Source organism: Molothrus ater, chromosome Z (assembly GCF_012460135.2).
Source record: "Molothrus ater isolate BHLD 08-10-18 breed brown headed cowbird chromosome Z, BPBGC_Mater_1.1, whole genome shotgun sequence".
Lineage (NCBI taxonomy): Eukaryota > Metazoa > Chordata > Aves > Passeriformes > Icteridae > Molothrus > Molothrus ater.
The window spans coordinates 27,870,440-27,891,545 of NC_050511.2; the positions used below are offsets into that span (position 1 = coordinate 27,870,440).

General features: G+C 38.1%; 2 protein-coding genes across 2 annotated transcripts in view; one reads left to right on the forward strand and one right to left on the reverse strand.

The window, feature by feature from the left end:
* Positions 1 to 21,106, reverse strand: part of ERMP1 (endoplasmic reticulum metallopeptidase 1) — a 61,612-nt gene that overhangs the window by 22,180 nt on the left and 18,326 nt on the right. The gene's annotated exons all lie outside the window — the stretch shown is intronic.
* Positions 11,412 to 19,409, forward strand: LOC118699654 (monocarboxylate transporter 13-like). Its single transcript, XM_036403750.1, has 4 exons — positions 11,412 to 11,613; positions 15,253 to 15,396; positions 16,524 to 17,330; positions 19,183 to 19,409. Exons 1-4 carry the CDS (start codon positions 11,412 to 11,414, stop codon positions 19,407 to 19,409), a joined length of 1,380 nt encoding a protein of 459 aa, XP_036259643.1.

Consider the following 21,106-nt stretch of genomic DNA (forward strand, 5'->3'; position numbering starts at 1 on the left):
TATGCTAAGGAGAGCACCTGCGAGGATGAGGCCCGAGCAGTGACAAGGACCGTCACTCATGCAGCACTCCACATGGTTCTCCTTGGGAGAGAACACTTCCTCCTGCTCTCACACTGCCTTTGAATGATGGCACAGAAGATGACCACTTTTTGTGGTCATTTTCCCTATGTTTTTCATACTGCTTTCCAGTGTTCTTCACCATTTTTGAAGATATCCTAAAAGATACCTACTTTTTGCTGCTTTGTGATGTAATCTGGAAACAAAATATGTAATGATCTAAAGAAATGGCAGTTTCAATAAATCCAGTGGTGCAGATAAACACTGAACACCGCTCCTTTCTACCCTGCCCTTATTGGCATATGAACACTAATAGGATTTGCAATACTCTTTGGAATTAAAAAGTCTGAAAAAAGTGGTGCACTGAAAGGTGATGACTATGCTCTTTGCACACCCCAGGTTCTTTAGGAAATTTCCATACTCAGGCTTAGCAAGTTTTCTGATTTGCTTCACTGCATCCTCAGTACAGACAACATTATTAGTGATGATTTATGATTTGCAACTCCCAATTACGCTATGACCCAGTAACACAGTTCTAGGCTGAGAGTCTTGGTTTATTCTGTTTTGTTCAGTTTTTCTTCCTTTCTGCTTTTGTCTCACTTACCTATGTTACCTCTCCCTTCACAAGCAGACAAACATTCCTACAGGTTACATTCTCAAAAGTAGATGTTACATTAGAAACTACTATGAAAAATTCCAATATAATTTTTTTAAAAAATTTTCAAATATTTTTTAAAAATACCAGTGCAGAATTAGTCCAGTGAAAGATTTGCAACACAAATAACAAAATAAACAAAACAAATCAAATGTGACCCCCCCCAAATATGTCATGGAATGGAAACTGCCCTTTGACAATGTCATATTAATAACCTGTATGAATATACTTAAGTATATTCATACAGGTTATTAATACTTTTTAAGTATGAATATACTTAAGAAAACATGGTTTTAAAGAAAGACAGGCTTGCTATTGAATGTAGGTCTCTATTTCTCCTTTGAAATTCTTGTGTAGGTCTTGAAGTTATATAGAGAAGACAATCAAGGAATCAAATACAGACTTTCATCTCTTATTTTGATTTAAAGCATAATATCATCAGTGTTAAAATACTGGGGGGCCACCACTCCCAAAAGACTTACCTAAGCAGCTTTAGGCAGGGCCAGTAGCTCTCCAGCAACATATTTTGTTTCGCATCAGTTTTACTATGTCTACATTATTGATCTGAAGCATTATGCACACTTTGAGAAGTAGGAGCTACATGTCATTTGTTAATGTGTAGCTTTCTTTTGGCTCTAGGTCTACATGAGGATTGGAACTCTAGAAAAATTTCATTGTTTTCCTTATAATTCTCCTTTTATTTTTTGGGCAATATTTGAACATTAAACCACCCCTTGTTAAGAAAACGTCTTGAACATACTAATTTTTGTCACAGTCATATTCTTACAGATCAAAACAATTTTAAAAATTCTGCCAATTCAAAATTCGGAAGTAATTTCCTGCTTTCGATCAGAAAGACTTTGTATGCCTGAAAGAGCAACAGCCCTTTTATCTTCTGTTCTGAGCACAGCATTTGGGAGGGCACTGCGGGGTATGAATTAGACTGGAATTATAGTGCTTACATGTTTTGACATGACTGTAATTTCAGGGTCAAATTTATCAACAATCACAGTGCCCTTTATTGCTCTGTTAGTCTGGAATGACCAATTTAAGATAATTGGATCTGATTTCCAATCAAATTATTCAGCATAAATTCAGTTTGACTTTTTGTCAAGAAGGCTGGTGTTTAACCTAGTATCTTGCAATCCAAGCTGGCTTTTTTTTGTCAGCTCACAAAATAGGAAAAACCCATGTTCACTGAGCATTAATTATACTTGTAAACCTTGTTTTAATCAGAAAAAGTAAAAAGACAATTCCTTATTGATAAGGACTATGGGTTGGATTTATTTTCTAGTTTAGTAGCAAAACTAAGTTAAGTCATAGCAAGTTAGCATTCTTGCTTTACAGAAAAGTACAGATATAAATGTTTTATATGCTAAGGCCACCATCAGCTACTTAGGGCAATAGAACTAGAACACTATCTTCAGAAGAACATTCAGTTTTGACTAAAAATAAGCAGTGATGAAATAGCAGGTAAATTGTTCCCATTGTCACCTTTCTTATTCAAATGTGACTTACTGTGGTATTAATTTCTTAGCTTCCATTTTCTATCCGTCGAATCTTCATACATCATTGACCAATAAATTGAAAATCCCTTTGTTACAAGTTGTCTAGTCTAGTGTAGGTGTTAATACATCATGATCAAGACCCCTCTTACATTCATCTTCAAGCTTAAGTTTTATCAACTGGTGATTTTCCAGCCCTTTCACATGCTCCTGCTAACCATTCTGATGATTTCAAGTTTTCTAGTAACTTACCTGCATTGCTAAACCAACAGAAGTAGCATTGCAGCACCTACACCAGTGACACATACAAAGGTAAGATCATTGCTACTCTGCAGGGAGGCAGAGATCTTTATTTGCTTTAACATAAGTATGTTGCCACAGCTTTGAAGTGACAGTTCTGTCTGGCTGTCTTGGGAATCTGGTTCTGTCACTGCAGCATGTTCCAGCCATCCACTCAGTGTCCCACAGTTTCTCTGACAGACCAGCTTTCAATGAAATTTGGACTCAGCAGAAAACTCTGTGAGGAAGAAGAATCAGATTTTACATTCTGAGTTTCCAGGACCTATTATGTCAGCCTTTCCTTAGTGTCAGATGCGGGCTTGGAAAAATCTTGCTTCCCTGCACAGAAGGTGGTGTTGGATCACTGAGCCTTGCTGCTGCAATAGAGCTAGATCTTTATTCCTCCCTCAGGCACAGATCTTTCATCTCTTCAACCATACATCCAGCAGTTACCTCACTCCTGTAACCACAATGTTATAACTAGAAGCTCATACTAAACCAATTTTCTGCCCTGTCTTCAAGGTGGATGTTTTGGGCACTACTACCAACAGTCCAGTTGCCGTCCCTTAATTGTGGCCTGGTTCTTATTCTGTGTACTGCAAATGTTTGCCTTGCAAATTTTGTAAGTGTTCAGTATTGCTCTGAGACAACACACAATCTTCATTATCTGTTGCCATCCTAGTTTTAAAAATGAAACTAGGAAGAATATTTTCAAGAATATTGAAATTTCAATAATCCATCCTTATAGAAATACAGGGCAGCCTTGTGTAGCCTTGTATTCAGTTCAATACAAGCTGATGTCCATTCTCAGAACTCTTCTATACAGGCACACTTCATGCTGTCAAGGAAACTGGCACTTCTTCTTTTTGGACTTTATTTCCTCACTTTATCATCTTTCCACAATACAGCACCTAGCCATGGATAGCACAGTGTGTCACAGGTTGGTTTAAGAAAATAGGACAGGAAGTCTAATGAGCTTATATCCCTTAATGTCTGTGCTCTCAGCTGAATCCTTGCAAAAATCTTTCCCAGACATCAATGGTGGGACATTTAGGGCTAATTTAGCCAAACACATCCATCTGTTTCCTAAGCTATGAAGACAGAAAATGCCTTATTGACACTCCAGATATACCCAAGAATTGGGCATTTTCACCTTCATGCTATAATTAAAGCAGAATGATTAGACCCTGGTCACTCTTTTCAGAACAGGAAGTGGGAGAAGCCACCCACAGATGCTGCTAGATTGATAGGGCACAGAGAGACTCTTGTTTGCATCAGCACTGTACTTGACCATTTTGATTTGGTAAGCAGTGCATTACCCTCTTCCCTGTTTAGCAGTACTCATTTCCTGTGTCCCCTCCTCTTCTTACCCTATAATTTTGTAATGGAAGCTATAATGACAACCAAGAATTACACAGAGAAAATGAGCTGATTCTTGCTTGTTGAAAAACAAAACAACCTTTGTTCAGATAAATATACCCTCCACTTGCAGCCAAGTCAGGCTCTATGTCACCCTCTTCCCTGTAGATACTCTGCCCCCCATTCCATGCAGGCTGAGCATTTCCTTTGTTATAAAGGGAGGCCAGGGATTGATGTTTCCCTGGGGAAGGGAGCAATCAGCACACGTGACTGTAATTTCAGGACAGCTTTTTCTTCATTTGCTCCCAGCCTGTAAAACTTCAGTCAATCTTAAACTAATAAGAATTTGTTTAACTGGTAATCAGATAACCAGAACCCAGTCCAAAACCAAGCCACTTATTCTTCTTTTATTTGTTAAATAGCTTGCTTTTTACAGTCTGACAACTTCTAACAAACCCTAATCACTCACTTGCTTATTTGCTACCTCTTTCTGCTCTTTAGCCCCTCTGATATCTGCCAGCTATCCTGTCTCCACAAAACACACCTCTTTTGTAATCCTAACTTTATGCAACTGAATCACCACCCTGGTTCTTCTTCTCTAATCATATCAAGATTAATTTTTTCCTTCAAGACTTTAAGTACGTCTGTATTCATCCACATTAATTACGCAGGTTCATTTATCATTCCATTTCAGCTATTTTGGCAGTGATGTCACCATGTTTATTTCTTACATAACAGTTTTCCAATCTTTTCATATGCTATCTCTCCTGCACACAGTTCTCTGAATATTTATGTTCAGGCTACCTCTATTACATTAGTAATCACTTAACACCACAAATCAAACAAAGTCATTTTGATTCAGTCATTTCAATCAATATTCTCTTAGCTGATGGATCATATGACCTGGGAGTGTTTTATCTTGGCTTACTATCTGTTTATCAATGCTGTCAGAAGGCTTTGGTCAAAAAAAAAAAAAAGAATATGTATGGGATAAGAGCAGGTAGTTCCAAGCAGACGGACAAGCATGATCACTACGAAAGACTGATGAATGCAGGAGGCATGGTTTCAATAAGCTCTCTGCTTTCCATCTGAGCACAGCTGACTATGAGGAGACTTTATGCAAGGCTGGCTTTCAACATTTGTGCAGTTTTTTAAATAAGAACTTCATTTCAGAGACTTTTTTACCATATTTTATATATACTGCAATAATAACAATTAAGAGGCAATAGGTAGGTATGTTGTGTCTTCTTCAAAGACAGCCCTGTTCCCATTGAGAAATCAATGAAGAAATTCTCTGGTGGTGAAAGGAGTGAAGTAAAAGTATTTTGAAATCAGTGGAGATGAAATTATTTACAGCAGCCGAGAACACAATCACTACTTTCAGTTTCAACAATACTGAGAAAAAGGCGTTTTAGAAATACATACATATCGAGCCTCTGTTCCAACCATTGACAATTTCATTCTATGAGCCTAGTAATAAAAGCCAAGACACACTAACTCCTGAATGGTTCAATATATTCTTTATGACTTGACAGACAGCATTTAAGCATAATCTCTTCATAATCATGAATCACTGTTATTGAAGTACAGATGTTCCAGGGAGATTCTCATTTCACTCTACACCAAATATTTCATGGAGCAGTCTACCTGTGAATGTATTTCGTGCTTACTCAAGCACTTAACTTGGAAGCTAACTTGGAACTAGTGAAAACTGAGCTGACAAAATAGATCTGAGGAGAAGTGACTCTTCTTGCCACCTGGAATAAACTTTTTTCCTCCAGTGTATGAATGGAAACATGAAAGTTCTTGTAAGAGTTTTCTAAGATGCTTAAATGTTGAACAACAAATAATGTAAGCAGTTTAATAGAAGTGCAGTCTACAATTTTTTTTCTTACTTTTTAAGTAGAAATAAAAGATAATTAAATTTTATTTGTAAATTTAACATGTGGAGAAAACCAATAGATGATTAAGGAGAAGTACTGTACACAGGTATAGCATAAAATTTCTTCTGTATGGTAACAGAAAATTGTGAAAATATTTTAGCCTGATCAAATGAGCAAAATGTACTGTGGTCTTAATGCATAATAGTAGTTCTGGATAACCCAAACTACATAGTATGAGTAAAGACTAAATGTATTTAGTAGGAAGGACTGTAGAAAATGAACATTCAGTGTAGTACCGCTAAGACCATTCTGGTTTTAAGAGAGAGTCATGACAGGCCATGACAATATTCCTTTGCACATAATCCCCAGTAATATCAGTGAATATAATGTTAAAAATAACCTGATGGAGTGATCAGTGAAATATTCCAGACTTCATTATTTTGTCCATAGACTTGAATTCCCATAACTGTAATACAATATTCAAGGCCCACCTATTACAAGCATCCTGACAATGAGGAAGTCAGGCAGAAACACCAGGAGGCTCACTGGGTGAGCCGTGGGTTCTGAGGGATTGGGCAGAGGAAGTGACTGAGCCACAATGTCACATCTGAGAAGTAAGTCATGGCAGTGAAGCTGGTGGAGCTGTCAATGACTGGCAAAGGGGAACCATAACTACTGTTTTTAGTGAAGCAATAAGGAGCCAGTGGAACTGCAGGCGAATCAGTCACACCCCTGTGCCCAGCAACATCATGGGTCAGAATGTGGTGGGCTCAAGGGGCATGTGAATACATTGGTTGTATACAACCACCATGTGAATTTTGCCTCTGGATTAAGCATCTGTCAAGTTTCATTCCTGGCTACTTTTTTTTTCCTGCCTTCTGCATTGTAAAAGCACACAATTAATTTTGCCAAATTGGGAAACTGCACCAGTGTAGCGAACAGCAGGGTCAGTTCACCAGTCTAGTTCACTGCATGAAAACTCACATGGTAGTGAGAAGGTGAAGTAGGAGTGGCAGCAACTTTTTTATCAAGACTGCACACTAATTCAACTTCAAAAACTACCCCATAATTTTCCTTTGCCATATTTTTGTCTTCTCCAGCCCTAAAACATACTCTAAATAATTTTCCCAGCAAAAGAAAATTAGAATGTCATGTTGCAAACTTGCTGGCTTCGCATTCAAATATGCCAAAATATGAAATATATCTGTTTCTCTAGTTATGCAGGTCAACTGCATATTTATACTTCCCTTAGCACACACAAACTACACAGATTATTAATCAAGTAATGAAGTAAGTATACGAACATGTAAATAAAAATACTACAAAATGGAACAAGCTACTGCCCACCCTGCCCCCCCCCCCCCCAACAATTACAATAGCAGTGTGGCCACTACAACCTTAGTGCAAGGTAAATTGGTAGGAAAGGGAATAAGTTCCAATAAACCAACAGTGACAGCTGTGAGAGAAAAGTTTTACAAGGACCAGCAGTATTTAACTGGGGGCTCTAAAATCACACAAGTAAAGGACTGCTCTGGTGTGGTGAAAGGTTCAAATATGCATATATCATGCTCAGGAGAGCACATTCAAGCTTCCTGTAACTTCTGTAGTTGCTGCAGGCTATGTGATGCTCACTGCAGCCAACATCTGCTCAACAGCACAAGCAGAGGGGAAGCCACAAATGAATTTCAAATTTGATAAACATTTGCAGTAAATGCCCCAGAACACAGGGGAGTCTGAAGCCAGCTGACACATCTGAACTTTCTGGTTGGTCCCATAGTTGAGTTCAGTAGAAAACATGGACAGCAGTCCAAGGCTAGTGTAAGTATAGTGCAGATAAATAACAAAATCTGCATTCCTCTTGTAAGTTTCCTCCACCCATTCCTAATTTTGTTTCTCTGATCTCTAGTCAGGACAGAACTTTGTTTTTCTGCGTATAGGTGGAGTCAAATGATTTTTGAGGAGGGGAGGAGGGGATTCTTATAAAATCCAATGCTTACACATCCTGAAGGAGACAAATTGGTTTGTTCAGCTAGCCAGATGGTAGTTCAGATGAGAGAGATGACCTGGTAGTTTTCAGCACAACTCAAGAACTTACATACAACTGGAAGGTGAAGGAAGAGTTTCATATCCCATACAAGCCTTGGCTGAATAAGGTAATTTCTTGATACTACACTTGATTTTTGTTACTTCTAACTGGTTGCTCATAGCATTCAGCCCCTCTTTACCATCCTAGTATGCTTTATCTATAAATTGCTATAGATCATACTCATTAGACTGACTCCTAAAATGATGCTGTGAAGTTAGAAAGGAAAATTTAATGAAGAATTCCTCCTGTATTTGTGTCTGAGGAGAAGTAACTAGTACGACCCTACTGTAGTTGAAGCTCTAGTGACAAGTGAGCATCAGCAGAGCCAGTCTGAGTGTTAGATGAAAATTATAAGGTATCTGAATGTGACAAACATAGCCTGATCCTTGCCTGTGTACCAAGTCACATGTGTAGAGGAAGTTTCAGCATAAATTACAATTGATTTCTTTGTTTCTTTCCATCTTTCTTCTAATACAACCAATAAAACACAACTATTTAATTAATCTGTTGTTAATTTATTAAAGCTATATTTTGTACTTAGTTTTACATAGCTCCTGTTTCATGGTATCAGCCTTTGGTAAAAGTACTTTTGTGTCTATGTATATTAAGTATGTTTTTCTTCCTTTTCTCTTTTTTTTTTTTTTCCTAAGTCCAAATTCAAGGTAATAGTACAATATTTGCACTGGAAACCCAAACCAAAAACCCATTACAAAGTCACATTTTTTATCTAAGTGTGGAAAAACTTAATACTTGCCCTTTTTTGTCTTCTTGGGGGACCTATATCTGTAAAGTATCACCAGCTCACAAGGAGCCCACTCAGCCTCCATTCAGAGACAGTGAATACATGGGAGTGTTAAGTATGAGTTGCCTGAAAACAACAAGCTTAGGATTCATACTAACAAGAGTTTTTTCTTGATTCCACCACCATGTTGTTTTGCAATGTGCAGCAAAAGTATTCAACTAATTTGCTCTTTTGTAAAAAGCAAATTAGAACATGGAGCACAAGATAACCAAGTAGAACAAGTATCCATCTTCACAAGTTTATGTGGCACCCTAAAATGCAAGCAATGAGATAAGCATTTTATAATTTATTTTTATTATTGTCTGATAAGCTTTTTGAATAATTGGCATGAATCAAAACAGAAATAGCTTGGAGAACTTGTAGAGCATTAATAGAGGAACAGCCCCAGTGCCTCAGAAAGTGTCTTTGTAGCTATCCAGGTGCAAAGATAAAGGTTGCACTCTTGCCTGTGTGTTCTTGCTGGCAAAATTTGCCATGAGCATAATAACACTACTAACAGAGCTGTCTGCTCTTGCTGATGCAGACACCAAGCACAGGCTTTCCTGATTTAAGTCCATGTCTCACAGGACATCTGTTCCAGCTGCCATGAGAAATTTTGGAGGTAGGAGTCAGTGGGATGCTAGATAGAATGCTTATGCTTCCAGGCACAGCTTTACATTTTTGAGGCACCTTGTGTATGACCAGGCACAACAGAAGGAGCAGTACCCTACAGGTACTCCTTTTTATTTAGAAGGTTAACTCCAGGGACAAAATGAGTAAGTGAGGATATTAATACCTTACTGTTTACCATTACTCAATAGTTAAGAGCAAAAGGAGATCCTATGTGGCTTTTTTCAGCTTAGGGTGTTTGCAATTACATAATCTTATAATAAACTTTCTCTTGCAAGTGAAGGAGGAAGAAAGCAAAGTGTGGTGTCAGAAACATGTTCCCTTATTGTAATATCTATGCTTTCTTCTACCCTGTTCAGGCATTCCAGCAATTCCCTATAGGATGTAGCTGCACTGCTTTCAAATCCATAGCGCTGCTGGAAAATAACTACCTTATTAATTAATAATGGAACTGAAATAATAATTTTATTTGGGAGTTACATGTAACACTGTGATCATTAAAAGGAACTGGAAGATGAATTCTGAGCTGTGACATAAAAGATATATTTGTCGTAAGGAAACATGCTGTTCATTTAAGCATAAATTGGGCCTTACTGTGTGCAGTAAGGCCCAATTTATTCTCCTCCTGGGACAGAGTTTGCCTAATGAAAGTGAAGGGTGCTGGGTGGTGTCATGCAGATTTTATCATGCCTGTTTTAGTCTGGGTGTTGCCTGGTAAGCAGCAGGATTTCTTCTATCTGTCTTGTGGCCCAAATTATAATCCCTTGCCCAGGCATGTCTTTGCAGAATGCAGAAATATCAGTATCACTCTCCCTAGGCAGGCTCATTTAGCTTGAGTGTTGTGTCCTTTTTGTGTTCTTCCAAGCCTCAAACAAAATTATGACCATGCTACTTGAGCTCAGCATTGTCAGAATGCTACAGCTACAGCTTGATATAATTTCTGTATTTTCTTATAGTAAACTGAGCACTAATACAAGTATTAATGCGTCCAACTTTACAAAATTTATGACCTTTGAAAGTATTAGCTACAATTGACAACTGAGAAAACAGGCACAGCAAGATCTGACAACTTGCTTAAGATGACCCCAGAAACTGTGGGTATGAAAACCTGATTCTTTCGTACAGACCTCAACACAAGGCAGTCTCTCCCTCTCTTGTGGCTGTTCTAAGATTTTTTAAGATGTGCAAATGAGTCCAGTGCCTTGTCAGTCTAGATATGGGGCAGTAGAATGATTTTGTTTCTGATCCCTACAAGGCTCTGATGGCTTCTTCTCCCCACCCTGCTGCAGTGATTCAGATCCTCCTGAGATCATGCACCTCAAGGGAGCAAATCACAGGACTAGTGACTGCTTCTTTGTACTGGATAACTTCAAGTGGTGCGGGTTCCCTCATGCAGCTCATTTTTTCCCAGGTGCACAGAGGGTAGAGAATTTTAAGTATAGTATATCTTCAGCTATCTCAAGTTTCCCATTCTCCTCCTGAGACAGGTATTTTTTGGTCTTCTGTATCTTGTACAATATCCCTGCTCAGCATTTAGTGTCCATGAAGAAATCAGAAAAATGTATGAATGTTTCTCTCCCTCCAGCCAGATCCCAGGTCCTCCATGCACTGCATGATTGCTGCATGTTTGCACAAAACTTTTAAAGGGAAATATGCTTTTTCAGTTTTGTGCTTAATAAGATATTCTTGCCTATGAATATATCTTTGCAAGGATGGATGTGCACCATTTTGGCAAAAATGCTTGGCATTACAGGAATGATTAATATTTATAAATGCTAAAATGTTGAGGACCCTAAAATTCTTCTATCTTTGAAAATCTTCATGTCTGAATATCTTCCCATTATCTTCTCTCCTTGGTTCACATCTGCATACTTCTTTTGTTTTCTTAACTCTGTACTTGAATTTTTTTTAAAATTTCTTTATTCAGTCTTCTGTGTCTTCAGACCTCTGTTACTCAGGTAATATTTTCAGTCAAACCACTGTAATGAATGTTGTATTTTAACTTGATAATTACTTGTGTAAGCCATTACTAGAATATTTTAATTAATTTCTTTAACCATGGGCCTTCTACCAATTTGCAGATCTGTTAAAAAACCTCATCACCATCACTACCACTCCAGAAAAAAAAAAGGAAAAAACAACCCAAACACCAGAGAAGAACTAAGAATTAGAAAAGATGCAGGCTAAAGACAGCAATCCACCAGACGGTGGCTATGGATGGGTTGTGGTAGTGTCAGCCTTCATGGTGATGGGCCTCACTGCTGCTGTCCTCAAGACTTTTGGTCTGTTCTTTGTTGAAATCCAGCAGCACTTTGATGAACTTGCAAGCACCACTTCTTGGATCACATCAGTAACCATTACAGTCTTTCATTTAGGAGGTAGGTAGTAGTACTCCTCTAGCATTTTATTTTAATATTAATCACCTGAGAAAGTTTGGAAGTCTTCCTTAAAAAAACCCCAATCCCAGCAACATATAAGGTCTAGATTTCCTTCAGAAGTCTCTACAGAAAATACAGAAAAATTTCAGAAAATTGGCATTTACTGCCTCATATTTGGAATGGGTTAATAACAAAACTCTATAAACATAGGAATCTGATTGCTTGAAAAACATCATTTACCTAAACTCATGATTAAGTTTTGCTACAGGCTTTGAGTTAAACTCACTAGGAATAATAGCCACAGAGCTAGTTGAATCAAGCTCTTAAAACAGTTTGTGCAAGCTCACTGATCTCAGTGTGACTGTCTGAAGTACTTTTTCAAAGTACTTCAGAATACAAGGATTGTGACCCCATCCATCAGGTAAGCCATCTGCTACCAAAATTATTCTCAGTCCTGCTTTTTCCCACTTCTTTTTATATTCACCAAGATCCCCTTTCTTTGCATGTATTACCAACTCTATGTCTTCTTCACCCCTCTTACTATGATTCCAAGTTACTGATCTACCAGAAAACTCACAGGGTTAAAAAGAAAAAAACAATCTATTCACACAGAGAGAACTCAATAAAGACATGGCCATGCAAGCAGAGAGTAGAGGAAGATAGAGTGAAATATCCCAGTCAAAGGCAGTGAGGTCAAATACCACATGACATCAAATGAAGGAGGGAAAAATAAGAAACATACTGCATTTGACTCAGCTTGGTTGTTTAGAGAGTCCTTAGTGCCCTGCAAACTGCATGATCCTTCACATGATGTGAGGATTCCAAACATGTGCAGGCTTGAACTGTACAGAATTTGTGAAATCTGCTCTGCATATTCTCATAGAGATATATGGTTGCTATAGGTAAATATCCTTACATAATAAATGCTATCATAATTTTCTTTCCGAAGACACTTCTTTGCATAGACACCGTATAATTACATGCATCCTACTCAGTCCACACCTATCAGTATTATTGCTTGGAACTCCAGTATTTCCAAACATCAAGAGCAACTGATCCTTCTTTGAAAAATGTATTCAGTAGGAAAAAAGAGTAACCCAAAGTCAAAGTAAAAAGATAAAATAAGTCATGAGTTGAAAAGATTTTATCAGTTCCATAAACTATTATCCTTGATGCCTGCTTGGCAGTGACAGATATAATTAACTGAAAAAAAAATTTGAAAAACCTGCTTCACAGACCGCAGAAATTAATAAATGGTAATCTATCAATTTGGTTAACAAAATAGATGTATCACTGACATATTGTGATACTATTGTGTCATTCAGGCATTTGAAGTTCATGAGAAGAAAAACGCAGCACAGGATGGAAAAACTTAACAGTCCTGTTTTGGTTAGGTTTTGTTTTGTTATAGCATATATTTACATTGTATAGGAATGTATGAAGGAATAGAGCATTTAACACAATAATATCAAGTATAAACCAGAAAAATAATATATTTGCCTAGCCACATGGGAGGCCAGCCTACTTCAAGGAAGGCAGCTATAATTTTCAGCAGAAGTTGCTTTTCATCCTTTGAAATCCATTGAAAATAATCCTCTTTCAGTGAATAAAGCTTGGTGGTCAAACATTCCAAACCCCCTCTATATAGTAGTTTATAAATGTCTCAGGTCAATACATAATTGTCCTCATCTTCTTCTGCCTTGCTTCATTTATAGGGACCACAAACTTCCTGATGAAAATCACCTGAGCCTCCAGTTCTTTGAGCATGTTTCCCGGCCTGCTTAGTCTTTCTTAATGTCTCTCTCTGGGAAACCTTAAGTGTCACTTGGCTCAGTAGAAGGATGATCACTGAATTATTTTTTCCTATTTGAATCCTTTCAACAGCAGGTCTGTTTCTTGTGTTGAAGGAGAGCATGTGCTTCCACTCCCAAGGTCTGCACTTGCAACAGGCTGTTCAGTTTACCACAGTAAGGATTCTCCCCATCACCTTCACCAGCCTTCTCTGGCTACTGATGTACACCTCCCAACACCTTTCTCTTTGTACTCTTGTTGTCATCCCTTTCCATTGCTTGTGCATTTTCTGTGTGTTGCCCTTGTCCTTTCAAACTCTGGAGTCAAGCTATTTTACCCATTTCCAGTTCTGTGGCTAGCTTCTTTCTTTCTCTTGCTACTCCATGTTTAATTTCAGCCTGTTTATTCTTCTTATTTACTATTTAAGAATTGAGATTTAGTAATATTTCTGCTCCAGCTGCAGTTCTTTTTCTTGTCTTCAAGAACTTTCATGGATGTTACCCTGTGTCAACTTTTCTCTTCTTTTTTTCATCATATTTTATGATTCACCAACTGCATGTACTTTATCATGTCTCATGTACTACATAGTAAGATAATGACTGAATTTCAGTATCATTTTAACATGTTTATAAAATTATCAGATTTTTGCTGTAAAACCTGATGAGACATTTGAAGTTTATGTAACTCCTGCCAGGTCTTTCTGCTGTCAGGCAATGTACATGCTGAAGATTTTGCAACAACTAGTACTCTGTCAGGTTTATTTCACTCATCCTAGCTACCAAATTCTCTTAATTCTTATTAGCACAGGTTAATGTACAACAACCTGCCCCTACAAAGTACTGTGAAACCTTACTTGCCGGCTGCTCTCTTTTAATAATTGTCTTCCTACTTATTTATATTTAGAAGCGTGGTCCCTGTTAACTGAATTCGGTTTTATGCATGAACTCCAGTTCCCAGGATATTTAACAGATTTTAGGGAGCTGGTTCATGCCAGGTGGTACTTGGGAACCCCCTAGTGGCCACGGCCATTTAAAGAAATCCTATGGCTTTGACCTCGACTCTTGTGATGCTGATGGAAAAAACCAGCCAGGCAGTAAAACTATCCGTAATTAAGCAAAAATATCTCTGACATTTCAGGTGTTTCCAGACAGTGACTAGAGACCAAAGCAGCTGCTGCACCATCAGATCTGTACCACCTGCACCTTTGCCCTTGTGTTGAAGAGCCCCTGCACTCTGTTGTGAGAAACTGTACAACTAAATAAAGATTTAAGAAATGAACTGCCAATTTTCTGTAAAAAGTATTACCACAAAATAAACCCTAATTTTTGGTCCTTTATAAACTTTTAAAATTCCATTAAGGGTTGATTTTTGCAAAATTCTAGAAAACAAAAGTTAGTTTTCTTCAGAAAGTTTTCATGCCAGACATATCAATAACACATTCTCAATAGTACAGTTTTTATAGATGAACCTATAGATTCCGTGGCTGAATCTTCATCTTCTGCTAAAACAGTCTGTGAGGTTCTGTCTTGTTGGTAGCTGTATCCTTACACGAAAGTCAGTAGAACTGTCCTACTACAAGGAAGGCACTAAAATGCTCTTTCCCTTTAAAAGAGTCCACATATGTTGAATATATTTTCAAATCTGTGCCTCAGGAACAGTAATTTCTCTATCAGCAAGGATAAAATTTTGAAATTTTGATTGACCTCCTATCCCATCCAGCAGAATTAAGGCTGTTTGTGTCAAGCATTATAAGGGTAGTCACCGTCAAAATGTTTTATTTATTTGGCCATGTTGATCAGATTAATGTTCAAATGTATTTTTCTTTCTCCGATTTTTCTGCTTATCTAGCCCCTGTTGCCAGTTCACTGTGTGTACAATATACCCATCGGACAGTTGTGATCACTGGAGGACTTCTGGCTTTTTCAGGAATGGCATTGGGATTTTTTGGACTCAACATGGTCTGGTTGTATGCAACAACTGGCTTCCTACAGGGTATGAATTTATGGCTTCATGGCTTTCTTCCACCAGCAACGTATTTGAGGGTGCTAGTGGTAGGAGTTTTAAAATCTGCTATCTATTTTGACTTTATGAGCAGCCAGAACAAGCAATGTTCTTTAAAAGTGATTTCCCTCCCATTTCACTCTGGAAATAAGAGTTTGTACAGGAAATCTGCATCAACAAAGAAGACAAATATTTAGATGCCAATAATTTACACTTGCAAATTATATGCAAGCAGAAAATTAAATGTTTTGTTTTTCATTCAGAGATAAGAGCTTTGTGAAGGTTTAAAAAAACTTCATAAAGGGAACTGAAGTAAAAAGACAGGGAGATCCCAAATTCTATACTTTGTATCAGCTTATCTTATGGTTTGAACAGAGTCCCAGGCTTTCATTTTATTCCAATCCTTTCCTTTACTTCAGGCAAAACCAGGCCAGAAAGTTGTCTCCAACAGCTAGCAGACTTTCCTGGAACAGGAAGCAAAGCTAGCAGGGAATAAAATAAACCATTCTGAATTCTGCACTGGATGCCTGAGAAAATGTCTGGAATTTGAACCCTTTGGCAGTCCTGGGCTGCCAAAGAGTCTAGGGAGCCATCAAAATAACTCTAAGTTAGAGCAGGTTTTAAATTTGCTCAAAGCAGTTGAGCAAGAAAATGAAGAGCAAATAGAGGCAATACACCAACTTCCCTCATGTCCCACCTCACTCATGTCTACCCTGAACACAGCTCAGCTTAACCAGCTGGTCTGACCTAGTACCAGCCTTAACACACACAGCATGGACACTGGGATCTGCCTAGCTTCAACCCCATGACCATGGGATTTCTCATGCACTGGCAGAGCTGTGAAACCAAATTCTTTTTTTTTAAGTGCAAATGTAATAATGTATATACTTCATGTTCTGCTTTTTCACTTGAATATATACAATGTACAGAATATAATATAGCCACAAGTATACCCTTACACCTACTCCAGCTAAGCTCATGCTTCTTCTGGGCAAAAATGTTTTCTTTCTAACACTTTTCAACTTTGCAAATGTAGAAGCACTGACTGCTTTAATTTCTACCTTCACAAAATACCTCAATAGTGTCTAACCTATGCTATTTCTATTGATGTTTTTCAGGTCTTGGCATTTCTTTTTCGTGGACACCAGCCATTAGCATTGTTAGCCACTATTTCTCCAAGAAAAGGGCTTTGGCCAATGCTATTGCCAGTGCTGGAGAATGTGCCTTTGCATTCATCTTTGGGCCATTTTTCCAGTGGTTGATTGGTCAATATGGATGGAAAGGTGCCCTCTTGATCATAGGTGGCATCCAACTCAATATTTGTGTCTGTGGAGTACTGATGCGACCCCTGGCAAGCAGCTGCTTCCTTGAGGCCAGCCATCATGAAACTGAAACACCACCTGGCAATGGTGCATCCAGGACAGACAAAGAAGATCAGTCTACCATCAGGCCCAAAACCTTCAACTGGATGCTTGTGAGGCGACCAGAATTTGTACTTTATGCCATTTTTGGTATATTAGCTGCTATGAGTTTTTTTGTTCCTCCATTATTTTTAGTTCCACTTAGCTACAGCCTGGGAATAGATGAATCATGGACTGCATCCCTCCTATCCATTTTGGCTATGGTGGACTTTGGAGGCAGATTGCTGTGTGGCTGGTATGCCAACCTCCACGTTACCAAAAGCATTCATTTGCTGGCAATGGCGATTACATTGATCAGTACTTCCCTGATGCTCTTGCCACTGGCTAACAATTACCTTTCCCTGGCAATATTCACTGGCTTCTATGGATTCTTCTTTGGTACAACGGTCGCCATTCACATTACAGTGCTAGTAGATGTTGTAGGCATGCCAGAATTTGACAGTGCCCTAGGACTTTTCATGCTTATTCGAAGCACTGGAGGTTTTGTGGGGCCTCCTCTTGCGGGTAAGTTAAGACAACTCACTGCCAAATACAGTTTAAAAGAGGAAAGGGGAGTGGTAATCTGAACTGAAAAGATCTGGATCTGCACTCAACTTCCCCCCTTTTTTAGCTCAGGGGCATCTGAGCCAAGAAGTACATAAAAACAAATAGTCAGTTTAAATCCTCTTCAAAATACACTGCTCCCTCTCTTCTGTGTGATTTTGGAGATGCCTTCACACAAGAAAGGAGGGATGAAAGCTAGGGTTCACATGGTGGTCCTGCTTCCTGAATCCCACATAATGCCACTTGATGGCCTCCAACTATCTAGCTAAGAAAGTGCGCCTTTGGGACAAGCAGCAGACACACACTTTCAGAGAAGAAACTGAAATTTGAGAACACTGATGTTGCACAAATGTTGGTATTGTTGGGAGGGTTTCTACAGAAGTTCAAATTGAACAGCCTGAAACCTTAGGCTATGCAAACCTCAAGGAAATATTCAGAGAAATGCCTGCTGGTTTTAGACAGCATTTGAGCCAGCTAGTATAATAAACAGGGAAGGCAGCACATAAGAACAGTGGGAAGAGGGAGCAGACAATGAGACAGCACATGGATTTATGGGCTGGCAAAAAGATATAGTCATCTTGGAAAAATGCAAGACAAATGAACCGCAAGATGTAGAGGCTTTGAAAAGTGATATGGCAAAAAAAAAAAAAAAAAGACCAGTGTGACTTGTACAATGCAGATCTGAGTCCTCATCCAAAGACCATTGTTCACTCACTACAAGTGACTTTTGTGGTAATGACATTGCTAATGGGTTGCAAATGAGTCCAACTGAATACTGGAATATTTTAATTCACTTTTGAAATACAGGAACCAGAAGATTTGTAGAGGGTTTGAAACAGAACAGTATCGAAAATGTGTTGGAAAGATCTGAATAAAATACAGTGTATAGTGGCTGGTCACTAGTACTAATTATCCGGGAATCAGTGCGACCCCTTTTTGTATACTTAGTGAACTACAAAGAAGATATGGAAGAGCAGGGAACCCTAAGTGCCTCTCAAGCTCTCCTCTCCTCCTTTGAGTGTAAAATCTAAAAGATTTGAGTTCATGGTTCCTGTGCCTATATAGGGCTGATCTTAATTTAGAATAAGGGCGAGGAAGTACCCTAAACATGGACAAACTTCCCAAAAGCAAGCAACCTTCATCAGCCCACAAAGGAATGTGCCATCATACCCACAGGACAGCTGACACACTGCTGCAGTGCTACTACTGTACTACTGTACTGTAGAGATTTTTCAGTATAATACACAATGGCATCATATATTTTGGTTGGTTTCAATGTCCCTGAAAACCAAGGTCTTTTTGTTAGCTTCCGTGACTCTTTGTAAAATGATGGACTGGAAACCCATAACACGTCAGACAAATTCTCCAATTTTGTCTCCAGCAGATGAATCTCCTTCCCTTCTTTAAACTCGCTCATGCTGTAGTTGTGGTCCAAATTACAGCAACTGGTGACAGCTACCCCACAGAACATTGAGTTGCTCACATACACAGCTGCACAGTCTGTCTTTCTGCCAGTACCTGCACTGTCTGCCACACTTTTGGTTGGAAAGTACTTAAAACTGTCTAATATATTGTTTCACTAGCAATTCACAAATGAAAAACAATGAGACATTAATTGTGTTTCAAAACACAAAAATGAAAAATGAAAAATGCTATACTGGGGTGATATTCCTTGTGCTTACGGTGTAGAAATCTGCCAGACAAGTATGTAGCCAGTACACTGCCTTTGTAAGAGGATATATTCACAATGCTGAGCTAATTTACATTCATCTGTTCTCCATCAATCATATTCCTGTCATTTGTTTCTCTCCAGGTCTGATTGTGGACATGGCTGGAGATTACAGAGCAGGCTTCTACATGGCAGGAGCCATTCTTGTCCTATCAGCTGGATTTTTAATTATTTTAGATCGACTCCAACAGAGAAAAATAAGAGGAAGCAAGATTAGAAACAAACCAGAAAAGTCAACGTTACCTTACCCCTCCCTCCATATCCCGAAGCATCAAACCAGAAGGTATGGAGAGCACAATGTAGTGGTGTGACTACATGAGACCTCTGACAGCCTCTCAAGGACACATGGAAGTGTTTTGTTTTTGCCAAACTCACTATTATTAGCATTTAGAAGAACAGAAATTTTGGGTACAACTGTTTGAAACAAAAGAAGAAAGTAATTAATTTACATGCAAAGTAGAGCAGTAACCATTACCATATTATTTTGATATTGAAGTTGCATTTTGACTACGCAAGCCTTCAGTAGAGTCCCAGAGGGCTGTGCTAAATGAAATAGGCAAACCATAGCCTAAATTAAATTGCCATGAAGCATGTGTGCAGCAGATACAAACTCTACCCTCAATCACAGACTGCAGCTATTGCTAAAAAAAAGGAAGAGGCATCAGCTCACAAATGCTTACTTGGGGAAGTGGTGCCCAGTATTTTCAGTAAACAAGTTGTATCTGAAAGCACAAGTAAATGAATACAGTTTTGAGCTGAAGGATTTGCAGGTACTCTACAGAGCAGTGCTGGAATAAGATAAATAAATAAACAAACCTGGTAAAAGGTAAAAGTTATATGAGTAACAGAATACAGTAGAGAGAAATGCAGTCCTAGATATCAGAAGTAAAAAGCAAAATACACCCACACAAAATGGAGAAGGATTAATGAGTAGTATAGGAAGAACTAAGGCTACAGTGGACTTCAAACTGAGTAGAGAATCTCAAATGCAACCCTGTATTTAAAATAGCAAATGTCTTTCTGTGTTATGATAATATAGAGGAGATAACAATGGTAATGCAGAGGAGATAATGCTTGCAAAACAGAGTTAACTGGAAGAAGTACATGAGTTGCAAAGAATTAAGTTCAACATAAATGAGACAATTAAGAAATTAAGGGAAAAGTATAAGAAATAAAGTTTGCCTGATTTAGAAGAAAAAATTTTTATAGGGCATGAGAACAGCATTCAAATCCATAATAGTCTGAGATGGAAAAAACGTGATTAATTCCTTTTCTTGTTAAAACAACTGGTAATTTATATCATTCCCAGAAAGGCAGTTATGTAATATGGGAAAAGCTTCATTGTTGTCTGTTCAGATACAATGCAGGATATGAATGCAGAATATGAAAATACAGAGACATCAGAGAATAGGTAACACATAATCAAGGATATAAATATATGTGTTTCAGAGTACTAGAATGGGCTAGATGACTTCCTGATGTCCCCTTCAGTCCCACATTCCAATTTTCCTAAGGCAAATACTTTGACTAAAGTCTTTATTTATAAGAATAAAAAAGACTCTGTATCCAAACAACTGGGTTTTTTTGTAATTTTACTGTATTAGGGAAAGACAGAATTTAAGGGAGAAAAGGTTGAATAACATCTAGAAAGAAACACTGAAAGGAAAAATATGTAGTACTTTAAAGCCTTCAAACTATTATGAATATCATATCTGCCCTACTTAAAAACTTCAGAAATTTTCACCATTGAAACACTTCCTCTGTGAAGTTGAATTTACTTAAATCTCTCATCTGAAAGAATTACTTCTTGTCTCATAAGAACTAAAATTTAATTTAACTTACAGGGAATCAGACGAACCATTAATAAATCAACTACCTGTGGGGGCTTGACTGAAGAACACACATTGGAAGGAGAGCAACTGAGTGTGCAAAGTCTTGTAGTAAGGCTCTGACACACCTGACAAAAATCCTTTTTAAACTTATCAGTTGAAAATTTTAGATTTTTCTG

What these genes read in the sequence shown, in the direction of transcription:
- LOC118699654 (XM_036403750.1), top strand. Translation starts at nt 11,412, where the DNA reads ATGCAGGCTAAAGACAGCAATCCACCAGACGGTGGCTATGGATGGGTT. An exon ending in TACAGTCTTTCATTTAGGAG is followed by an intron (nt 11,614 to 15,252) that starts GTAGGTAGTAGT and finishes CTGCTTATCTAG; the next exon opens with CCCCTGTTGCCAGTTCACTG. An exon ending in AACAACTGGCTTCCTACAGG is followed by an intron (nt 15,397 to 16,523) that starts GTATGAATTTAT and finishes GATGTTTTTCAG; the next exon opens with GTCTTGGCATTTCTTTTTCG.